We start from the raw sequence: 17,793 nt of genomic DNA, 5'->3' as shown, positions 1-17,793 counted from the left end.
TGGTTGACAATCTTCAACTGCGACGCCCAATAGTAAAGGTTGACGTCTGGGAGCGCTATGCCTCCGTCGTACCAGCCGCGCGTGAGCTTGGCTTGCGCTATACGGGCAGGTTTAGTGCCCCATAGTAGCACCGATACGTGCGCTGCGATGGTTTTGAAGTACGCGGGGAGGACAGGGTAGGGTGTGTTTTCTAGAACGTAGAGGAAGCAGGGCAGGGCCATCATTTTGAACAGGGCCGCCTTACCTAGCAGCGTCAGCGGCATTGATTCCCAGTGTCGGATGTCACGCTTGAGGCGGGCAAGAGGGGGCTGTAGGTTGTGTGTATGGAAAACAGCAGGGTCAGCTGTAACGTGTATCCCTAAGTATTTAAACCCGGCATCAGAGATCCGCAGCGGGCAGGTGTCCGGCAAGCGCGGTGCGGGACCGCGCAGTATGTACATGGTGGACTTGGACCAGTTGATCGAATAGCCGGAAGCTCGTCCGTATGCTGTGCAAACATCTAGTAGTGTGTTAATCGAGCGCTTGGGAGAGGTGAGATATATTAAAACATCGTCGGCGTAGAGGGAGATTCTATCTTCCCAGTCATCCGTCCAGCGGATACCACTGATCGTGGGCTCCCACGTTATCCATTCGGCCAGAGGTTCAAGGACCATGGCAAACAATAATGGGGATAGTGGGCAGCCCTGGCGCGTGCCTCTAAACAACGGAAAGTCTGCAGAGATGTGGCCATTAGCGGCTACATGCGCCATCGGTCTTGCATAGAGCAGACGGATCCAGGAGCAGAACTTTGGGCCAAAACCAAAGTGACGTAGTACTGCAAATAAAAAGGGCCAGTGGACCGTGTCAAACGCCATATGGGCGTCGAGGGATAGTATCACCGCGGGTTCTAATAGATACTCCGCGCGCGCAAGTGCACCGTGTACTCTGCGTAAGTTAAGCGCCGTGTTCCTTTATGTATGAGTTTGGGCAGATGGGACGTGAGGCGTTGCGCCAACAGTTTCGCGAGTATTTTAGCCTCTGCGTTAATGAGGGAAATTGGGCGGTATGACGTACAGTGGTCAGCTGGTTTTCCTGGTTTTAAGATTGCCACAATTGTGGCCGTGCGTTGATCTAACGGGAGTTCCCCTGCCTCTAAGCTTTCCGCGAACATACGCAGCAAGTGCGGTGCAAGCGTGTCAGCCTGTTGCTTATATAAGTCAACTGGTATTCCATTGGGTCCCAGTGCCTTACCCGTCCGCAGGGCTTTAATCGCCAGTTGTACCTCATCGGTCGTCAAGTCTGCGTCCAAGGCCTGAGCCTCCTCCTCTGTCAGTGCTGGCATTTTGAGATCTTTAATGTAGGTGTATGCCTCGTCCTCCGAGATCCTGGACGCCGACGCGTACACAGTTTCGTAGTGACGAGCTAGCGCGTGTACTATTGTATTGGGATCTCTAATGGGGTCACCTCCCCCTATCGTCAGTTGTGCTATCCTCTGTCTCGTCTGTCACGTCTGTCCAGCCAAGCCAGCAACTTGCCTGCTTTGTCGCCTATCTCGTAAATTTTGTGTCGCGTGGCAGACAGTTGCAGCTTGACTTCCTCTGTCAGGTGTGTTTTATGACGATGTTGTGCTATTTGTAAAGTGTGCGCTGTAGTGGGGTTTGGGTCTGCCGCATGCCTCCCCTCAGCCCCAGCCACCGCTGTTTCCAGAGCTAACAGTTCCGCTCGCCCCTCCTGCCTAAGCGCTGTAATGTAGACTATTGCATGCCCCCGAATCACTGTTTTGTAGGCCTCCCACAGAGGGGCAGCAGAGGACACCGAGCCCACGTTGTCTCGGAAGTACTGTTTGGTTCCCACCCTCAGCTCCTTCTTGATCTTAGGAATGTGGAGGTATGCAGCGCGGATTGGATAAATCCGACGCCGTGTGGGTTGATGTGTGTAGGTAAGCAGTAGTAGAGAGTGATCGGAAATACCGCGCGGCCTTATTTCTACCTTGGACACAGTACCAGGACCGCCCGGTGAGCTAAGGAAATAGTCAAGCCTGGTGAGAGTATTATGGACGCTGGAGTGGTATGTGTACTGTTGGTCCTGGGGGTTGTAGTCCCATAGCAGTCAGGAAGCCCTCCAGTCGTGTTGTGCCAGCTGGAGCCAATTTCGGGGGGGACCCTATCCATTAGGCTATCAGCTACCAAATTAAAATCGCCCCCGAGAAGCAAATCTCCCTCAGGGAGCCCAAGTATGAAAGTGCTAAGATCTGTTAGGGCTACCGCCTGTAATGCAGGTGGGATGTAGACGGAGACGATGTTAATTGGTTTTCCCTCCCACTGTGCGGCAAATCTACCCGCCGTATCCGACCTAGTAGACTGTATGAGGAGGGGGAATTGTTTCTTCACTAGAACGCCGACTCCCCTGGACCCAGAGGTGAACTCGGAGTGGGCCATCATCTTAAAACCCCATCTGTCCATGGCTCTTGTGGCTGTGCCAGTGAGGTGCGTCTCCTGTAGGAGGATCACTGCAGCCCCTTCCCTTTTAATGCTTTTCAGGACCAGACCCCGCTTGATTTTGTCCCCCAGGCCCCGGACATTCCAGGAGAGTATCGACAGAGATGGCGTCATACTAGCCCTCATCGCCCCGCGGAACTGTGTGTGCGTCAACCCCCATCATCTTGGATCAGTGTGGCAATTAGACAAATAATCGTTTCTGTGGTTCCAAACATTATGCCGCTCAGTGTAATTCGGTGTATCGCAGTAACAGAAAACATAACTAACAACATAAAACATACCCCCCTTCCCTCCCCCCTCCCTGCTTCGCGGACTCCAAACTGCCCGCCACCCCAACTCAGCAGAGTGCTTACGATCCCCGTCAAAAAACAACGTTACTTACAAGAGCATAGGGGGGGTGAAAGTCCAAGGAGGACCAAGCAGCCCCTAACAGTTCCAGAGTTCTAGCTCATTTGTAAAGTCTGTCGCATATCAAGGAAGGTGAACATCATTAAGACAAAGTTCGGTTCACCGGCTATAGTTCACAGCACAAAATTAGAGGTACTTCCCTTAAGGCAGCAGGAGTCATTCCCCAGCCGGGTCGGGCTCGGCCTTCTCCTCTTGTCCGGTCAGGTCAGGCTCGTCTGTTTGCCCCTGCCTTCTGCGCCTGCTGTTCTGTTTGCCAGAGCCTTCCGCCGGTCTCCATCCCTCGAGCCAGTCGTGTGCCTCCTCCGGCGTATCAAAGAACCAAGTCTTTTTTATCAGCCACCACCCTGAGGCGCGCCGGGAAGAGCATGGAATAAGGCAACTCACGAGATCTCAACGTTTTCTTCACCTCGATGAAACTTCTCCGTTTCGCCGCCACCGCCGTCGTGTAGTCTGGGAAAATTAAGACGTCGGAGTTCTGTATCCGTATGGGCGGCGCGATCCTCGCCGTTTGTAGGATGGCATCGCGATCCCTAAAGTTGAATATGCGCGCTATAACAGGTCGTGGACGTGCCCCGGTGCGTGGACGCCCCCCCGGGACCCTGTGCGCCCGCTCCACCGAGAAGAACTTGGAGAGGCCTTTTGGTTGCAGCACATTCTTCACGAGGTCTTCCACATACAGGTCCATGGCAGGCCCCCCTTCCGATTCCGGCAGACCAATAAGGCGGATATTATTGCGCCTGGAGCGCCCTTCCTGGTCGTCCATCTTGTCTACTAGGAATTTGTTGTCATCCTCCAATTGCGCTACCCTTTTTAGCAGCGACGCCGTGTCTGAGGTGAGGGTCGTAGTGACCTGTTCCACCGCTGAAACCCTTGATGACATCTTTTGTAGGTCCGCCCGCAGAAGTGACATCCGTCGAGATTGAACCAACCGTGGTTTGGACCTGAGTCAGGGCCGCCATGATGTCCTCCAGGGTTAAGGCAAGGACTGCGCCGCCCTTAGTGCTGGTCCTTTTTTGCTCCGTCAGCGGGGGAAAGTCTTTGGCGTAGGCAAATTTATCCAATTTGCTCTGCTGGGTCCCACGATTACCCCTGCCGCTGATTATGGGTCAATGAGGGGGCGCAGCCTCGGGTCACACTGGCGTAGGTGAGGGGGTGCACCGTGGTATGGGTCAGGACACCAAGCAAGGAAATCAGGCCTCTCTCTTCCCACGTCATCAAGGCGCCCCTCGTGGACACCAGTCCCAGGCTCCTTCGATGGTCGAATAGGCAATTCTTATCAGGGGGGGGGGGCCCTCAATCAGGCGTGGGCTACGGCCGCCGGTGTGGGAGCAGGAGTTCTCTCCGCTCGTGCGTGCCGCAGCGAGCCGCCGAGGGCGCGGGTCTGGCCGGGGCTGGTCCCGGAGCTAATAGCGGTCCCTCGGCCTCTAGATCACAGGCCCTCCGGCGAAGGGGATCAGCTACCCTGCTCGTGTGCTCGCCGGAGGGGCGAAGCCGGGCGGGGGGGAGGGGGCAGTCGGGACACCACTCACCCGCCTCTAGGCGTCTCAGCTCCGCCTCGCGCCCCCACTCAAGGACAGTCAATGGCGCTCCTCCGGCAGTCCTCTCAAATTTAGGCCGGTGCTACTGGCGCGGATGTAGGCCACGGGCTCTCGCACGACGCAGCTCCGGGCTCCAGTGTCGTAGCGAGCTCGGAGTGGGACCGCTGCGCGTTGATTCACCTCCGTTACAGGGTCCTACAGTCTGGGTTACTTCGAAGCAGGATAACTGGCCGGATTAATGCTGGGCTACTGTCTCACCCTCGGAGCCTCACTAGAACGCGGCCATCTTGGTTGATCGCCGGCCACGCCCCCACCCCCACTTTTTGAATCGTTTTAGCCACCACAAGTGTGGCAGGGTATACTCAGATGTGAGTCCCTTGCTCACTGCACCATCAGGATTCAAGCAAGCCGGGCCGAAGACGGCTGCAATGCCAGAAACCGGTCCCCAGAAGCTTGTTTCCTTTCCAGTAAAGAATTGGCTTGGTAGTTTGGTCTGCCCTCTTCCCATGATGCACTGGGCCAGGGTCAGACTAATTTGCATGTAGCCAGGTTCTGAGCTGGGATGGTGCAGTGAGCTAAAAAACGGTGATGGATCAAGCCCTGATCTTTTGACTGGGTACGAGTGTTCTGTTTAATTCAGATGCTCTGTCCATCACCACCCCCACTTTTTGACTCCATCCCTGCTCACACAGAACCATGGAGACATCATACATCCAGACCCAAATCAACTGAATTTGGCGATCTGGCTCCTGAAGTTTTAGAGTTTGGTTATCTTAACCTACCACCAGACTGTATGAACATCATTAAAGAGGCCAGGAGACCTACTACCAGAGCTTGTTATGCTGCTAAATGGAAGAGATTTGCCATTTACTGCAACAATACACACATTGATCCCCTGGACGCTTCCATCCAGAATATCATTTGCTACCTTTTACATTTACAAAGGTGTAACTTGGCATATTCATTCATACGCCTGCACCTTGCAGCAATTGCGGCATATTTACAAAACAGACATCTGTCTCTTTTTAGAGTACCTGCAATTAAAGCATTTATGGAAGGATTAAAGAGAATCATTCCACCCAGGTTACCACCTTCTCCAGTGTGGAACCTCAACGTGGTTCTTAAAAGGCTCATGGGACCCCCTTTTGAACCTCTACACAAATGTAAACTGCAATTCCTCACATGGAAAACAGATTTCTTATTGCTATCACCTCTCTTAGAAGAGTAAGTGAAATACAGGCTTTCACAATACAAGAACCTTTTTTACAACTACATCGTAACAAAGTGGTTCTAAGAACTAATCCTAAATTCCTTCCAAAAGTCATTCGTCCTTTTCATTTAAACCAATCTGTAGAGTTACCAGTGTTTTTCCAAAACCCTGATTCTGTAGCAGAAAGAGCTCTACACACTCTCTTCTCTACACTCTTCTCTACTATATAGATAGGACTAAATATTTTCGAAAAACAAAACAAGTATTTGTATCTTTCTCTCCACCTCATAAAGGCAACCCCATCTCTAAGGGTGGAATTGCAAGGTGGATTGTAAAATGCATACAAGTCTGCTATCAAAAAGCAAAACCTACATTAACAGTTCCTCCTAGAGCGCACTCCACACGCAAGCTGGAGCCTCCATGGCTTTCTTAGGTAGCATCCCCTTAGAAGACCTATGCAAGGCAGCAACATGGTCTACAACACACACCTTCACTAAACACTACTGTGTTGATGTGCAAGCCAAGCAGCAAGCTGCAGTAGGCCAAGCTGTTCTTAAAACTCTTTTTTCAAACAACTGCCCAGATACAAGCGACCACCGCTAGGGGAGACACTGCTGCACAATCAATGCATAGTGTAGTATCTGCTGCTCATATGCCTCGAACGGAAAATGTTACTTACCAGTATGCATCTGTTCTTTGCATGTGGTGCTGCAGATCACTACACGCCCTCCCGCCTCCCCGGGACTTGTATCTGTTCCAGTTTCTATCTTACTTAGATGCACACGCATGGCCATCTTTTCTTTACTTCTACTAACTCCATTTCCCATCATGGCAAAAAACAATCTAAGGATGGAGCCGATGCCCATGCGCTCTATCGTCCAAGGGAGGAGTCACCTATCTCGTGACTACAAAAGAATTCTTCCAAGACGACAACAACATGCAATCATCCGGGGGGGGCGTGGCCGAACAGCCACGATGGCAGACTGCTTTCGCTAGTGCTCCATGCCCGGCCGGGCTTTCTCCGGAATCACCAGACCTGTGGGTGCCATCTATCCGCTGAACTGAGCGGAATCGCTGCAGCACCCGACCCGGGTACAAGCACCTGAGCGGCGGCGAGGGAGAACGCCGTGACGACCGACTCCAGGGCACGCCGAGAGTTGCGGCGCAGGCCCCAGAAGCCGGGAGGCGGAGTGACCCTGCGGCCCGGCAACGGACCTGTGGACCCTGAGGCCCGCCCGGGGATAGACACCGGCTTTGTGGAGGGCGGAGCCTGAGCCCTGTGGACGGCGGCGAGGGCTGCCGGCCCCCTGCGGAAGCTGCCGGGCACTGGAAGTTTGTGGAGCACGGTGAGGAGGACGGGGAGAGGCGCGCTGGGTCCCATGCACCGAGTGCGAGACAATGGGCCAGGGGATGACGCCATTTTGAGGCTGCCGGTCGGAGGAGCGCTTTGGGACCGCGGAGCGGCAACCTTTGTGAATCCCCCCCGAGGCCCTGTCCCTCCCTTCGGTCCTTCTGAAATCTGCGGAACGGCCCCATTGGGGGGGTCGTGGGGGCCCGCGGGCCGTGTGAAGGATAAGCGCCGCCCAGAACCATTGGGTGCAGGATCTGGGCAGTGCCCGCAGTGGGGAGCTGCACTCCTGTACCATTTCCTCCTGAACTGGCCTAAAGACTGGGTGAGACGCTGATACAGAGTGTGCTGCTGCCTGGTGTAGCCCCTGTGGGGGTTTGGACCCCCTGAGAGGAGACCCTGTCCGGGGCCGGAGCCTCCTGCTCCTGGGCTCTTTATCTGACTGCGCCCCCGACGTGGGACCATCGGAGCTGGTGCGCGGGGAGAGGGAGGCATACTGCCTGTACTGCGGCGCCGGCGGGGCCTGAATACCTACAAACTGCTGAGAACCACAGGTCAGGCACAGCATGGTCCGGAAGGGCCAGAGAAACGTGGAGGGCCCGGGGGAGCTGACGGGATCCGGCCCACAGGCGGGGGCGTGCGGCGGCCCTGGCCTCGCTGACCAGACGATGTAGAGTACTCAACAGCCGGACAAGCTGGACCTCATCCTTCAGGAAATCCGGGATTCCCGACAAGCGCTGGAGCAACAACTGGGGACCTACTTATCCCTCCTGAAAGCTGACCACTGCAATCTGGCGAACAAAGTTAAGGACCACGGGCTAACGCTCACCGACCTTGCGCCAACAGTGGCTGACCACAGCACGCCTATCCAGGAAATACAGGGCCAGGTCGCTGCGCTGATGGAGAGGGTCGAAGACGCGGAAGGACGCAATCGAAGGAATAATATAAGGGTGATCGGCCTGCCAGAGAAATGTGAGGATCCGCGGGCTGAGGAGTTCATGGAAAGGTGGTTCAGAGAACACGTAGCGACGGACGGACTCTCCCCATACTTGTGTGGAAAGGGCGCCTAGGATCCCGACGGGTCAGCCTCGGCCCGGGCGCCCTCTCATTGTCCGCATCCTTAATTACCAGGACAGGGACGTCCTCCTGAGGAAAGCTTGTGAGAAATCCACCATCCATTTCGAGAATCAAAGAGTGTCGCTCTACCCGGATTATACGAACATGGTACAAAAACAGCAGGCCTCTTATATGGAGGTGAAGAAGTAACTGAGAAGCGCACAGCTGAAATAAGAGTTACTCTTCCCCGCCCACCTGAAAGTTATCCACGGGAAGAAGTCTCACTTTTTCGAGAGCCCTGAGGACGCTGAGGAGTGGCTGGAGGTGATAGGCATGGACGGCAGTCGGGAGGCGTCCCAGGAGGCGGAGGCGGGGACGTCGGAGAGGGGCTCGGGAGGTGACCGCCGCTCCTCCTCTGGATCAGGAAAGGGGGCCACCGGGCGTGGATCGTTGCGAAACCATCCGAAGGAAGATCAACTTGCGGCTCTCTCGATCGCTGGCACCTTCAGGGAGGACTTGGCAAAAATAGCCACGGACTCTGACAATAGCACTGTGCATTCAGACTCCGAAAACAGTGTGTTGCTCTTTCCCACGATCACACCAAGAGCCGCTGACGACCTCATGGTCAACTAACAGGTCGGGTGACACCCAGGACCGACACCTCTGCTGATGTCATTATACGGTATCCTTTTCAGCTGTATTTGGCGCTTCTGATGCCTGCCTATGTTTGAGAAGCTGTGTATGGGGGAGGGGGGTAATATGTGTGCCTAGAGGCAACGACTCTTCCCTCACTATACATCACACCCCCCAGCACTGACTTTGCACTGGGTACCTCGGGGCAAGGCTTGAGGCCGCTTATTGATTACCCACAGACACTGTCTGTCTACCACTCTGAACTTTTCTTCTATGCATCAAGCGCCCGGCCGGGCCTCTGAGCCGGTGAGGACCGGAACTGGCAACGAAATGAACGCTTCTGTGCTAGGCCACCCCCCCTATGGCGAATGCACAAGACTTTGGTTCCTTATGTTTCTATTGTCCATGTTGGGCACAGCTAAGTTCTATGGCTGCGCCAAGTTAGTTTTGATTATGTTGGATGTATTTAAAGGTGCACTCTCCTGGGTTCAGCTCCCCGGTGTTTTTAGAACATGACCATCGACGAAAATGGTTCCGCCACTTAATGACCATGGCTGAATGATCTGGAATGTACAAAGTCATTACCTGGAATGTGTGTGGGCTAGGGGCAGTGCAGAAACGACACAGGGTTCACTCCTACCTCCTTAGACAGCAAACACAAATTGCCTTCCTGCAGGAAACACACCTCACGATCTCAGAGGCTCAGAAGTTGAGGAAAAAATGGAGAGGGACTATATACTCCACGTCGTACTCGGCGTTTTCCAGAGGGGCCACTATCTGGGAACGACACGGGACACCGTTTACTGAAGTGGAAAGGAAGACGGATAAGCAGGGAAGGTACATTCTAGTCAAAGGTACCCTAGATGGCAAACTGATCGTCCTGGGCAGCATATACACCCCGAACCACGATCAGGAATCGTTCCTGCAGAGGGTCGGGAGGGCGCTCTCCTCGTGGGCGGATATTCCCTGGGTACTCGGAGGAGACTGGAATGCCGTGTTAGATCTGGCCCTATATAGGTCACACCCACCTCTACAGGCTGCCGGCGCTGCTAAGCTTACTGACCTTTTCAAGACATGGGTGGAGGGCTGGAGATTGGGTGAGGTATGGCGAGAGGTATACCCCACACACAAAGAATATTCCTTCTACTCCCCCGTACATGACCTACACACACGTATTGACCGAATCCTGTGCTCCCACGTGCTGGTTTCATTGATGAGTGCCCCAGAATACTTGGCAAAGACCTTCTCAGATCATAGGCCCCTAAAATGCACCATTTCCTGGGGCAGAGTCCCGACCCCAGTTCCTACATGGCGACTCAACCCACAGTACTTGGAAGACACACGGTTCAGAGCAACTCTACTGGAGGCCCTGACACACTACTGGGAGAGTAATTGGGATACTCCAACCTGGTGGTCTGGGATGCGATGAAAGTGGTACTGCGGGGGGTGGCGATTGGGACGCTGGTTGGCGCTAGGCAGGAGATACACCGAAAGTTATGTGAGGTGGAGGACCGACTAACGCGGCTTGAACGGGAGGCAGGTGAGGACCCGGGGAAAAGACAAGCTCTTCAAGAACAACAGATTATACATGCAGAGACATTGGAAACACTGCGCACACTTGACCATAAAGCCTACTTAATGAGACAGCACACAGAGGCGGATCGCTCCGGAGCGCTGTTAGCCCGACTGGTTCGTGATCGGCCAGACACCCTGATCATTTCTCAAGTCCGTAACCAAACGGGCGACCTGGTAGGTACACAATCTGACATCAACCGGGCATTCCATGACCATTTAAAGGCCCTAAACGACCGAACTGAGACGGAAGATCCTACACGACTCACTGACTTCATGCGGGACCTCCCCTTTCCCCATCTGACAGCAGAGGTACAAAAGACGATTGAGGGACCCTTTACCCAACACGAAATACGCGCTGCGATTAAACACCTAAACAGTAACAAGACGCCAGGCATGGATGGACTCCCGGTGGAGTTCTATTCAACCTATGCCGACACATTAGTCCCGATTCTGGAAAAGATCTACAGGGAAGCCTTCGAGAAGGGCTATCTGCCACACACGACCATGCAGGCCATAGTGATTTCCATACCTAAACCGGGTAGAGACGTCCTGGAGCTAGCAAACTATAGGCCTCTATCCATGTTGGCCACGGAATATAAAATCCTGAGCAAAGCGATTGCCCTACGCGTCCAGCCCCACCTGACCGCACTTATACACTGCGACCAGTGCGGGTTCTTTCTGGGGCGCAGTACCTCCCTCAACACGAGACGCCTGCACGCCATAATGACAGCGTCGCCGGCGGAGCTGACACGAGCGGGATGTATTGCGTTAGATCTCAAACAAGCGTTTGACTCGCTTTCTTGGTCATTTATGATTGAATCCCTGCGCCGCTTTGGTTTCCCGACTCCGTTGCTATGGTGGATCAGGCTGCTGTATACCGATCCCACGGACAGGGCGAGAACGGGGCGGTATGTGTCGGCTGAATACCCAGTTCATCGGGGCACCAGGCAGGGATGCCCCCTGTCCCCACTGCTGTTTGTGTTAGCGCTGGAACCTCTAGCCATTGCTCTTCGCAAACACGCAGCTGTGTTGGGTTTACCAGTGGCGGGGGCGTCCCATCTCCTATTCATATATGCGGACGACATGTTGTTATATCTCCGGGACCTGGAGGCGGACCATATGATGCTACAGACACCTTCCGCCGGTTTGAAATAGTATCAGGCCTGGCCATAAACCCGACAAGTCTGTAGGATTTTACTTCCGGGCAGGACCTCGTCCGCCCTCCCTACTGTTTGGCACCCACACGATCCCGGTAGCCCAATCCAGTTTTAAATACCTGGGTATCCGCATATATAGAATGATGGAGGACCAGCTGGATGGTAATATTACTAGGGCCATCGCCGGCCTCCGTGGCAGTATTGGTTTTTGGACCTCACTCCCCTTATCAGTCATGGGCCGAATTGCGATAGCAAAGATGGTAATGTTGCCACGCTTACTGTACTACTTCGTGAACCTGCCTATCTGTATCCCGTACCGTACCTTTGTGACCATCAAGTCCTTACTGATCACCCTTATATGGGGGTCGGGCAGACGGCGGATCAGTCTGTGTAAATTACAACTTAGCACCTCCCAGGGGGGACTGGGAGCCCCCGACTTTCAAGGATATTTTTACGCCAGTCAACTACAATGGTTGTCTAATTGGCTAGCCGGGAGAAATCTCCATGAGATCGGATGGACAATGGACCGGATAGGCCGGGGTGACCTACATGCCTTGCTACTACCTAAGAGTAAAGTTCCGCGAGAGTGCCACCCACTGCTCCGTACTGCCCTTCTTTACTGGCGGAAGGCGTTGGCTTATACGTCTACGGCACAACCATACGCAGATAATATCCCGTTGTTAGGCATCCCAACTCCGCAGGGAAGACTTACCAAATGCGCCCTTAGGGACTTGACGGCAGGTGGGGTCGAAGGGGTGGGTAGCTTCTTCGGGGACAACCTACTGTTAGACCATCGCACTTTCGTGCAGGTGACTGGGACTCCGGACAGACACTACTTATTGCATGCTACTGTATCTCACTTTATCAGGACGACTTGGGCACCGCAACGCATCCAACCACAGCAACACAAACTAGTACACCTGGTACACTACATGGGGGCCGGCGGCCACTTGGTAAGATGGCTGTACACCGGGATTAGAGCTCATGCTGCATTATCCCTTGACACCCTGAGAGAGACATGGACACGGGACACAGGACACAGGGGAGGATTTTACTGATACAACCTGGCGGGTGTCCCTGGAACATCCAAGGAGAGTTTCCCGAAACGTGAAATTTAAATTCATTCAAGCCATGATTCTCCACAGGGCGTACCTCACCCCGGAGAGGATCCACAGGATGTTCCCCGACTCCCCCCATCATTGCCCGAGATGTAGAGAGGATGAGGCTGGCCTCCTACATATGCTTTGGTCGTCTCCGCAGCTGGGCAGGTACTGGCGGGAGGTCTGCCGGATAGTGAGAGAGGTATCTCAGATACGAGTGAAGGAGAGTGCATTGTATTGCTTAGTAGGAGCCCACCCTCGCCCCAAACCATTGAAACCTAAACTGCGCTTTGTGGATTTAGCTCTACTCATAGCGATCAGGAAGATTACAATGCAGTGGAAATCCCCGAGAGCACCCAGGGTGGAGATGTGGCGGGCGAACGTAGTGAAATGGGGTAGAGCAGAATGTGTTGCCCTTAGAAAGGAGGAAGAAGGCGGGAGGCGGAAAACCCCGATGGCAATGGATTGGGAGGTTATGCTGCTCGAACTAGACAGTATGAATCAGCTACTGCCCCAGAGCAATTGAGCGCACTGCGATCCGAGGGGAATACGACTGTGTGTACTAAGCACTGAGGCAGGACAGAGGTGGTTAAGAGTTTCTATCACATAACCCTGGCAGAGAGTGGTCAGCGCTGGGGAGCTGAGATGGAACAGTTAGGAGGAATTAGACACCTGAGTTGGATGGGTGGGGGAGGGATAGTTGGGGAGAGCAAGGGTGGGTATGGGGACACGTCCTAATACGAACGGGAGACTCTAATAATGTGCTCAAATTTGTATGGACATAACCCGGAGGCTGAGTTGTTGTCCCCTATTTGCTGATTGGGAGTAAAATGAAAAACGTGATGTATTGCATGTCTCTTGATACCACTGTATTCATATGTGATGAAAATAAATTCACGAATAAAGTTTTTGAAAAAAAAAACATGCAATCATCCGAGCCCAACACCAGGTGGCGATCTAATGCATAGTGTAGTGATCTGCAGCTCTACATGCCAAGAACAGATGCATACTGGTAAGTAGCATTTTCCTTTTTTTTTTAGAACTACTGTGTGGTTCTCCGTTCATTTGATTAATTCAGGAGGTGATATTCTGGTAAACCAAGCTGCTTTACATTCGTTCAAGATTAAGCCTGAAGGATGCTCTCCACAGCTACCACTAGGATAGCTTTCTAAAGGTTATCTTTGACCTCCTACATCATAAGGGTCGTTTGGACTGGTGCAAGGTGCCCACTTTAATTAGTGGACAGCATATACCAGCCCAACTTCTCACATGCACCAAATCTATTCACAAAACAACTTTTTGTGCATTTGCTGTACTCCACTTTGGTAACCCGATTTCCAAGTCACGGCACACAAGATGGATAATGTGGTGTATTCAGATTTGTTAACACCAAATCTAAACATAGACTGTACACACTGCCTTGAGCAGATGCCACTATTGAAAATTGAGCCACTATGAACTTTTGTGGGAGCATACACTGCTATTGCCTGCAAAGCAGCTACATGTTGTACATTTCAAACTTTTACAAAGCATTACTGTGTAGACAGTCATATCCACTAAATACAGGTTGAACAAAAACAGTTTGTGGAACATTATTCTAAACGTCTGCCTCACCTGCTCACAAGCCACTGCTTAAGGTGAGAGCACTGCTTTTCGGGTTGTACAAAGCATATCCTCTACCACGTCACATGCTACATACGGAAAATGTTACCTACAAGTTATTGTCTGCTTTTAGTGCTGTAGATTCACATGCCCACTCTCCTCCTCGGATGCACACATGTTTCAATGTTTTCTCGTAAAAGCACATCCTCTCTTAATTCTTTCTCAAGGCACTGTAGGCCTACACGGTCTGCTTCACTTCACTGGCTTTCACTCACCCTATAGGGTAGAGAAACAGTCTAATGGTGGAGTCTTACCTTGAGCATTGTGGGTTTTGGGAAGGGATCATAAGTCACCTTGAAATTAAAACTTCTACTTTGAAGATAAATTACTTGCAACAACTGCCCCAAACACTAGATGGCAGGAGTGTGCAAAGCATATTAATCCACCTCTCTAAAAACAGATATTTACAGTTAAATAACATTTTCCTTCTTTTCCACTGTTGCTGCGTCTTAAAGAAATTCCAGGCTACTGTGACAGTGCTCTTAGTGCAGTGCTGCCTCTGCTCTGATGGAGAGAGAGCAGAGAGCACAGCCTCTGGCATGAAGGGAAAAGGAAGGCAGAGATGGCAAGTTAAGGTGTATTTTCGGATAATTGGGGTGGTCGTGTGGTGTATTGAAAAGGGTTGAATAGGCACAAAAGTTTGGTAAGGAAGGGATACGTAAATGCAGATAGTGGAGAGGGTGTTTATCGGACCACCAGGTACTCTTTTCTTTTTAATTTGGGAGGGGGTGTCCGGATGACCGCTTTCTTTGTAGATGGGTGTGATGGCCAGAGGGTGATTTGGTGGAGGAAGGTAGGACACAAGTTGCAACAGTGCAGAGGGCTGTCAGGTTATGGTATGGTGTGTGTGGCTCACCTTTAATTCATCTACCCCAACATAACTATTGAAACCAGCGGCAGCTGATTTACGGGACTATAACCTACAATTATAGACTGGTAACCGTTGTTAATAGGATGTTTTTCATCTCTGGGTTCTGAGTTATATACGATGACTTGACCCTCACTCTTTTTGTCTATCACTCAGTAGCCAAGTTTATTCACTGTGGCAACTACATATTTCTGCATGGGTTTTTCTGGCAGGATATGCGACTGTCCTAGGCTAGAAGATTAGCAGCACTGGTAGAATAATAATTAAACATTGACTTGATCATGTAGTTTTCAGAACTTTTGTATTTTGGCTATGACTAGAAATAACATCCTTGTCCCCTCTTGTTCCCAGAAAGTGATTGAAGAAGAAATTGCAAGGTTTAGACTGGTATAGTGCCCCTAATGCATACAGTAGTCAGCATGCCCTTGATGGGGATAGACCTATTCTAAAATAGCTCAGGCGGCATAGGACTTTTTCATTTCAAACATCAGTCTCTTTACACCCCGCAGGATAGCGATGCCTGCTGCAACGGCCTACTTCTATTAGTTGGCAGTAAATCTGAAGTATTTTAACTCTGAGCATCTTTAGAATTACTTTAAGAAATATATAAATAACTGATCACCATCTTAAAACCTTACACTCCTGATTGAGGTGACTGCTCATATTTAAGACCTTTGCTGGTATGTGTTCATATTTAAGACCTCTGCTGGTCCTCTGGGCCACGTTTGCGCCACATACACATCCCGGTCAAATAACGAGGGAGGAAGGTGCTTTTATTGTTTTCTAACCCTTGCTCTGTGTCGTAATATGGCTATTTAGGGTGTAAGCGACAGGGTTTTATGTGGGTCTTGAATGACAGTTGTTCTGCTTGTACTACTGCCTTTGGTATGTTGTTACTGAATGTTGTTGTTCTTTCGGCAGGTTGCACAAGAGATCTGGGTGTGTGAGAAACAGACCATCACCAAGTGGAAAGGGGATATCCTTTCTTACAAAGATCACTTGAAGTCCAAATTGGTTCGAGAAGAGCCACTTTCCAAAAAGGCATGAAGCCCCGAGAGGAAGCTGGAAACAATGCATTGATGGAGCAGGATCAGAATGCCTGTACACTGATGGGACTATCTTGGAGCAACCAGATTCATAGCTCTTCTGAAAACGGTGTATCTGGATTTCTTGTCTAAAGGACTGTTAGCATTGTTGCTGTAATCCTCTATTTCCTCTCCTGCGCTCTTACTCCTCACCAGGATAAACCTTTTTACAGGAACATCGCCTGACTTCTCTCAGAAATGAATAAGACTGCTGAATCTAGTGAACATGTTGGGAATTAGATCTCCCAAACTAATATTTTGCTTCACTTCAAAAACTGCACTTCAGAGTGTCTCTCTGACTTTTGGTTTTAATGTGTTATTTAACTATGTACATTACTGTTCAGAAGTTAAGAGAAACAATTGACCGTTGAATAAAGAAAAAAGAAAACCTCTTTGAATCTTATCTTGCTTGTGCAATTCAGTTGGGTTTTAATTGTAGGCCATGAGCGCAGTTGATTTTCTTTTCCTTGTATTATTGATTTTCTCCATGGGGCTCCATCAGTAATCACACACTCTGCATTTACCCCAACCTATGGAAATTGCGTATTTCTCACTAACCTATGTGGTCGCATTCCAAACTTCAAACAATTTGCATTGGAATTTACACTTTTGTCATACTGCTGCCTACAGAATCCTGTTGCCTTACTGCACCTACCTCCTGCCAACACACAAAAATAAAAGAAAATATTATGGTGAAGGATTCTTGTACTACCATCACACCAGCCAGGGCACTTTAAATGTGCTTTTTATTCTGGACAGATTAGTGTTGTGTATATATGTCTGTGAGTGTATGTTATGTTTGTAGCATGTGTGGCTGCAGATACACATGCTTTGCATAGTTCTACCATCTAGTATTGTGCTTGGGCATTTACAAGTTGGTTCTCTTCAAAAGACTTTGAGTCATAAGATGCAGTGTGATTTCTCCTCTAGACTAACATAGTGCATAGGCATCGGCTCCATATTATATTGGTTTTTTTTTCCCCACCATTGGGTTCTGACATGCACCAAGTAGGCTCTGAGTTTCGGTGTAGTACGCACGGTTTTGTCCAATCCTTTTGGTGTCCTTTCTCAATTCTATATGTTCGTCTCCAGTGAAAGTCATTGAACTCTATTTAGCGGTTGTTCCCCAATGGCTTTGGAACCTAGCCCCTTCGGCGGCCGGAAAGACTTCTCCAAGAGGCATCCTATGCAGCAACTAGCATGGGTGGTTTAACAAGTTCTGTACTCTTGTCTACCAACGGCCGTCGCGAGCACTACCTCGCTGGTGCTACGCTCGTTCGTTGGCCTACGCAGCCCCGCCCTCCGATTAAAACTCCCGCGGCGGAATTCAAGCTGCAGTCAAGGGGTTAACGGTCACTGTTCCAGTACTGCCCCCAGTGCTGCACTAAGTGCCTGTGGACTAGTAACCAGCATGTCGCAATCTCTGCCTGTCTTCTGACCATGACAACATGAGCTATCCAGTGTGCCAGCCATTCGGGTCAATTAAGTCTTTGCTAGTGAAGGAAGCACTGGTAACATGCACCATGCAGCAGAAGACATATGGGATACCTCAGATATCATTTGGGAGGTGAAAGACCTTTTCCTTTGGTGCCCATGAAGAGGAAGAACCAGGACCGTCCGGGTTCCCTATTGGACAGACCAGTGATCAGATGAAGAGAAAGAGGTGTTGCCCACAT

General features: G+C 51.1%; 1 protein-coding gene across 6 annotated transcripts in view; it reads left to right on the top strand.

The window, feature by feature from the left end:
• The window catches only part of ABCF2 (ATP binding cassette subfamily F member 2), a 526,550-nt gene extending 510,030 nt beyond the window's left edge, over positions 1–16,520 (top strand). For all 6 annotated transcript variants that reach the window (XM_078662784.1, XM_078662782.1, XM_078662785.1 and 3 more), the window contains exon 15: positions 15,954–16,520. In XM_078662784.1, the coding sequence (XP_078518910.1) occupies positions 15,954–16,079 (126 nt within the window). In that variant the 3' untranslated portion in view covers positions 16,080–16,520. The remainder of the gene's footprint in view (positions 1–15,953) is intronic.
• Positions 16,521–17,793: the final 1,273 nt, after the last annotated feature.

The sequence above is a fragment of the Lissotriton helveticus genome, chromosome 10 (assembly GCF_964261635.1).
Source record: "Lissotriton helveticus chromosome 10, aLisHel1.1, whole genome shotgun sequence".
Classification (NCBI taxonomy): domain Eukaryota; kingdom Metazoa; phylum Chordata; class Amphibia; order Caudata; family Salamandridae; genus Lissotriton; species Lissotriton helveticus.
This window is presented reverse-complemented; position numbering and strand designations above follow the sequence as displayed.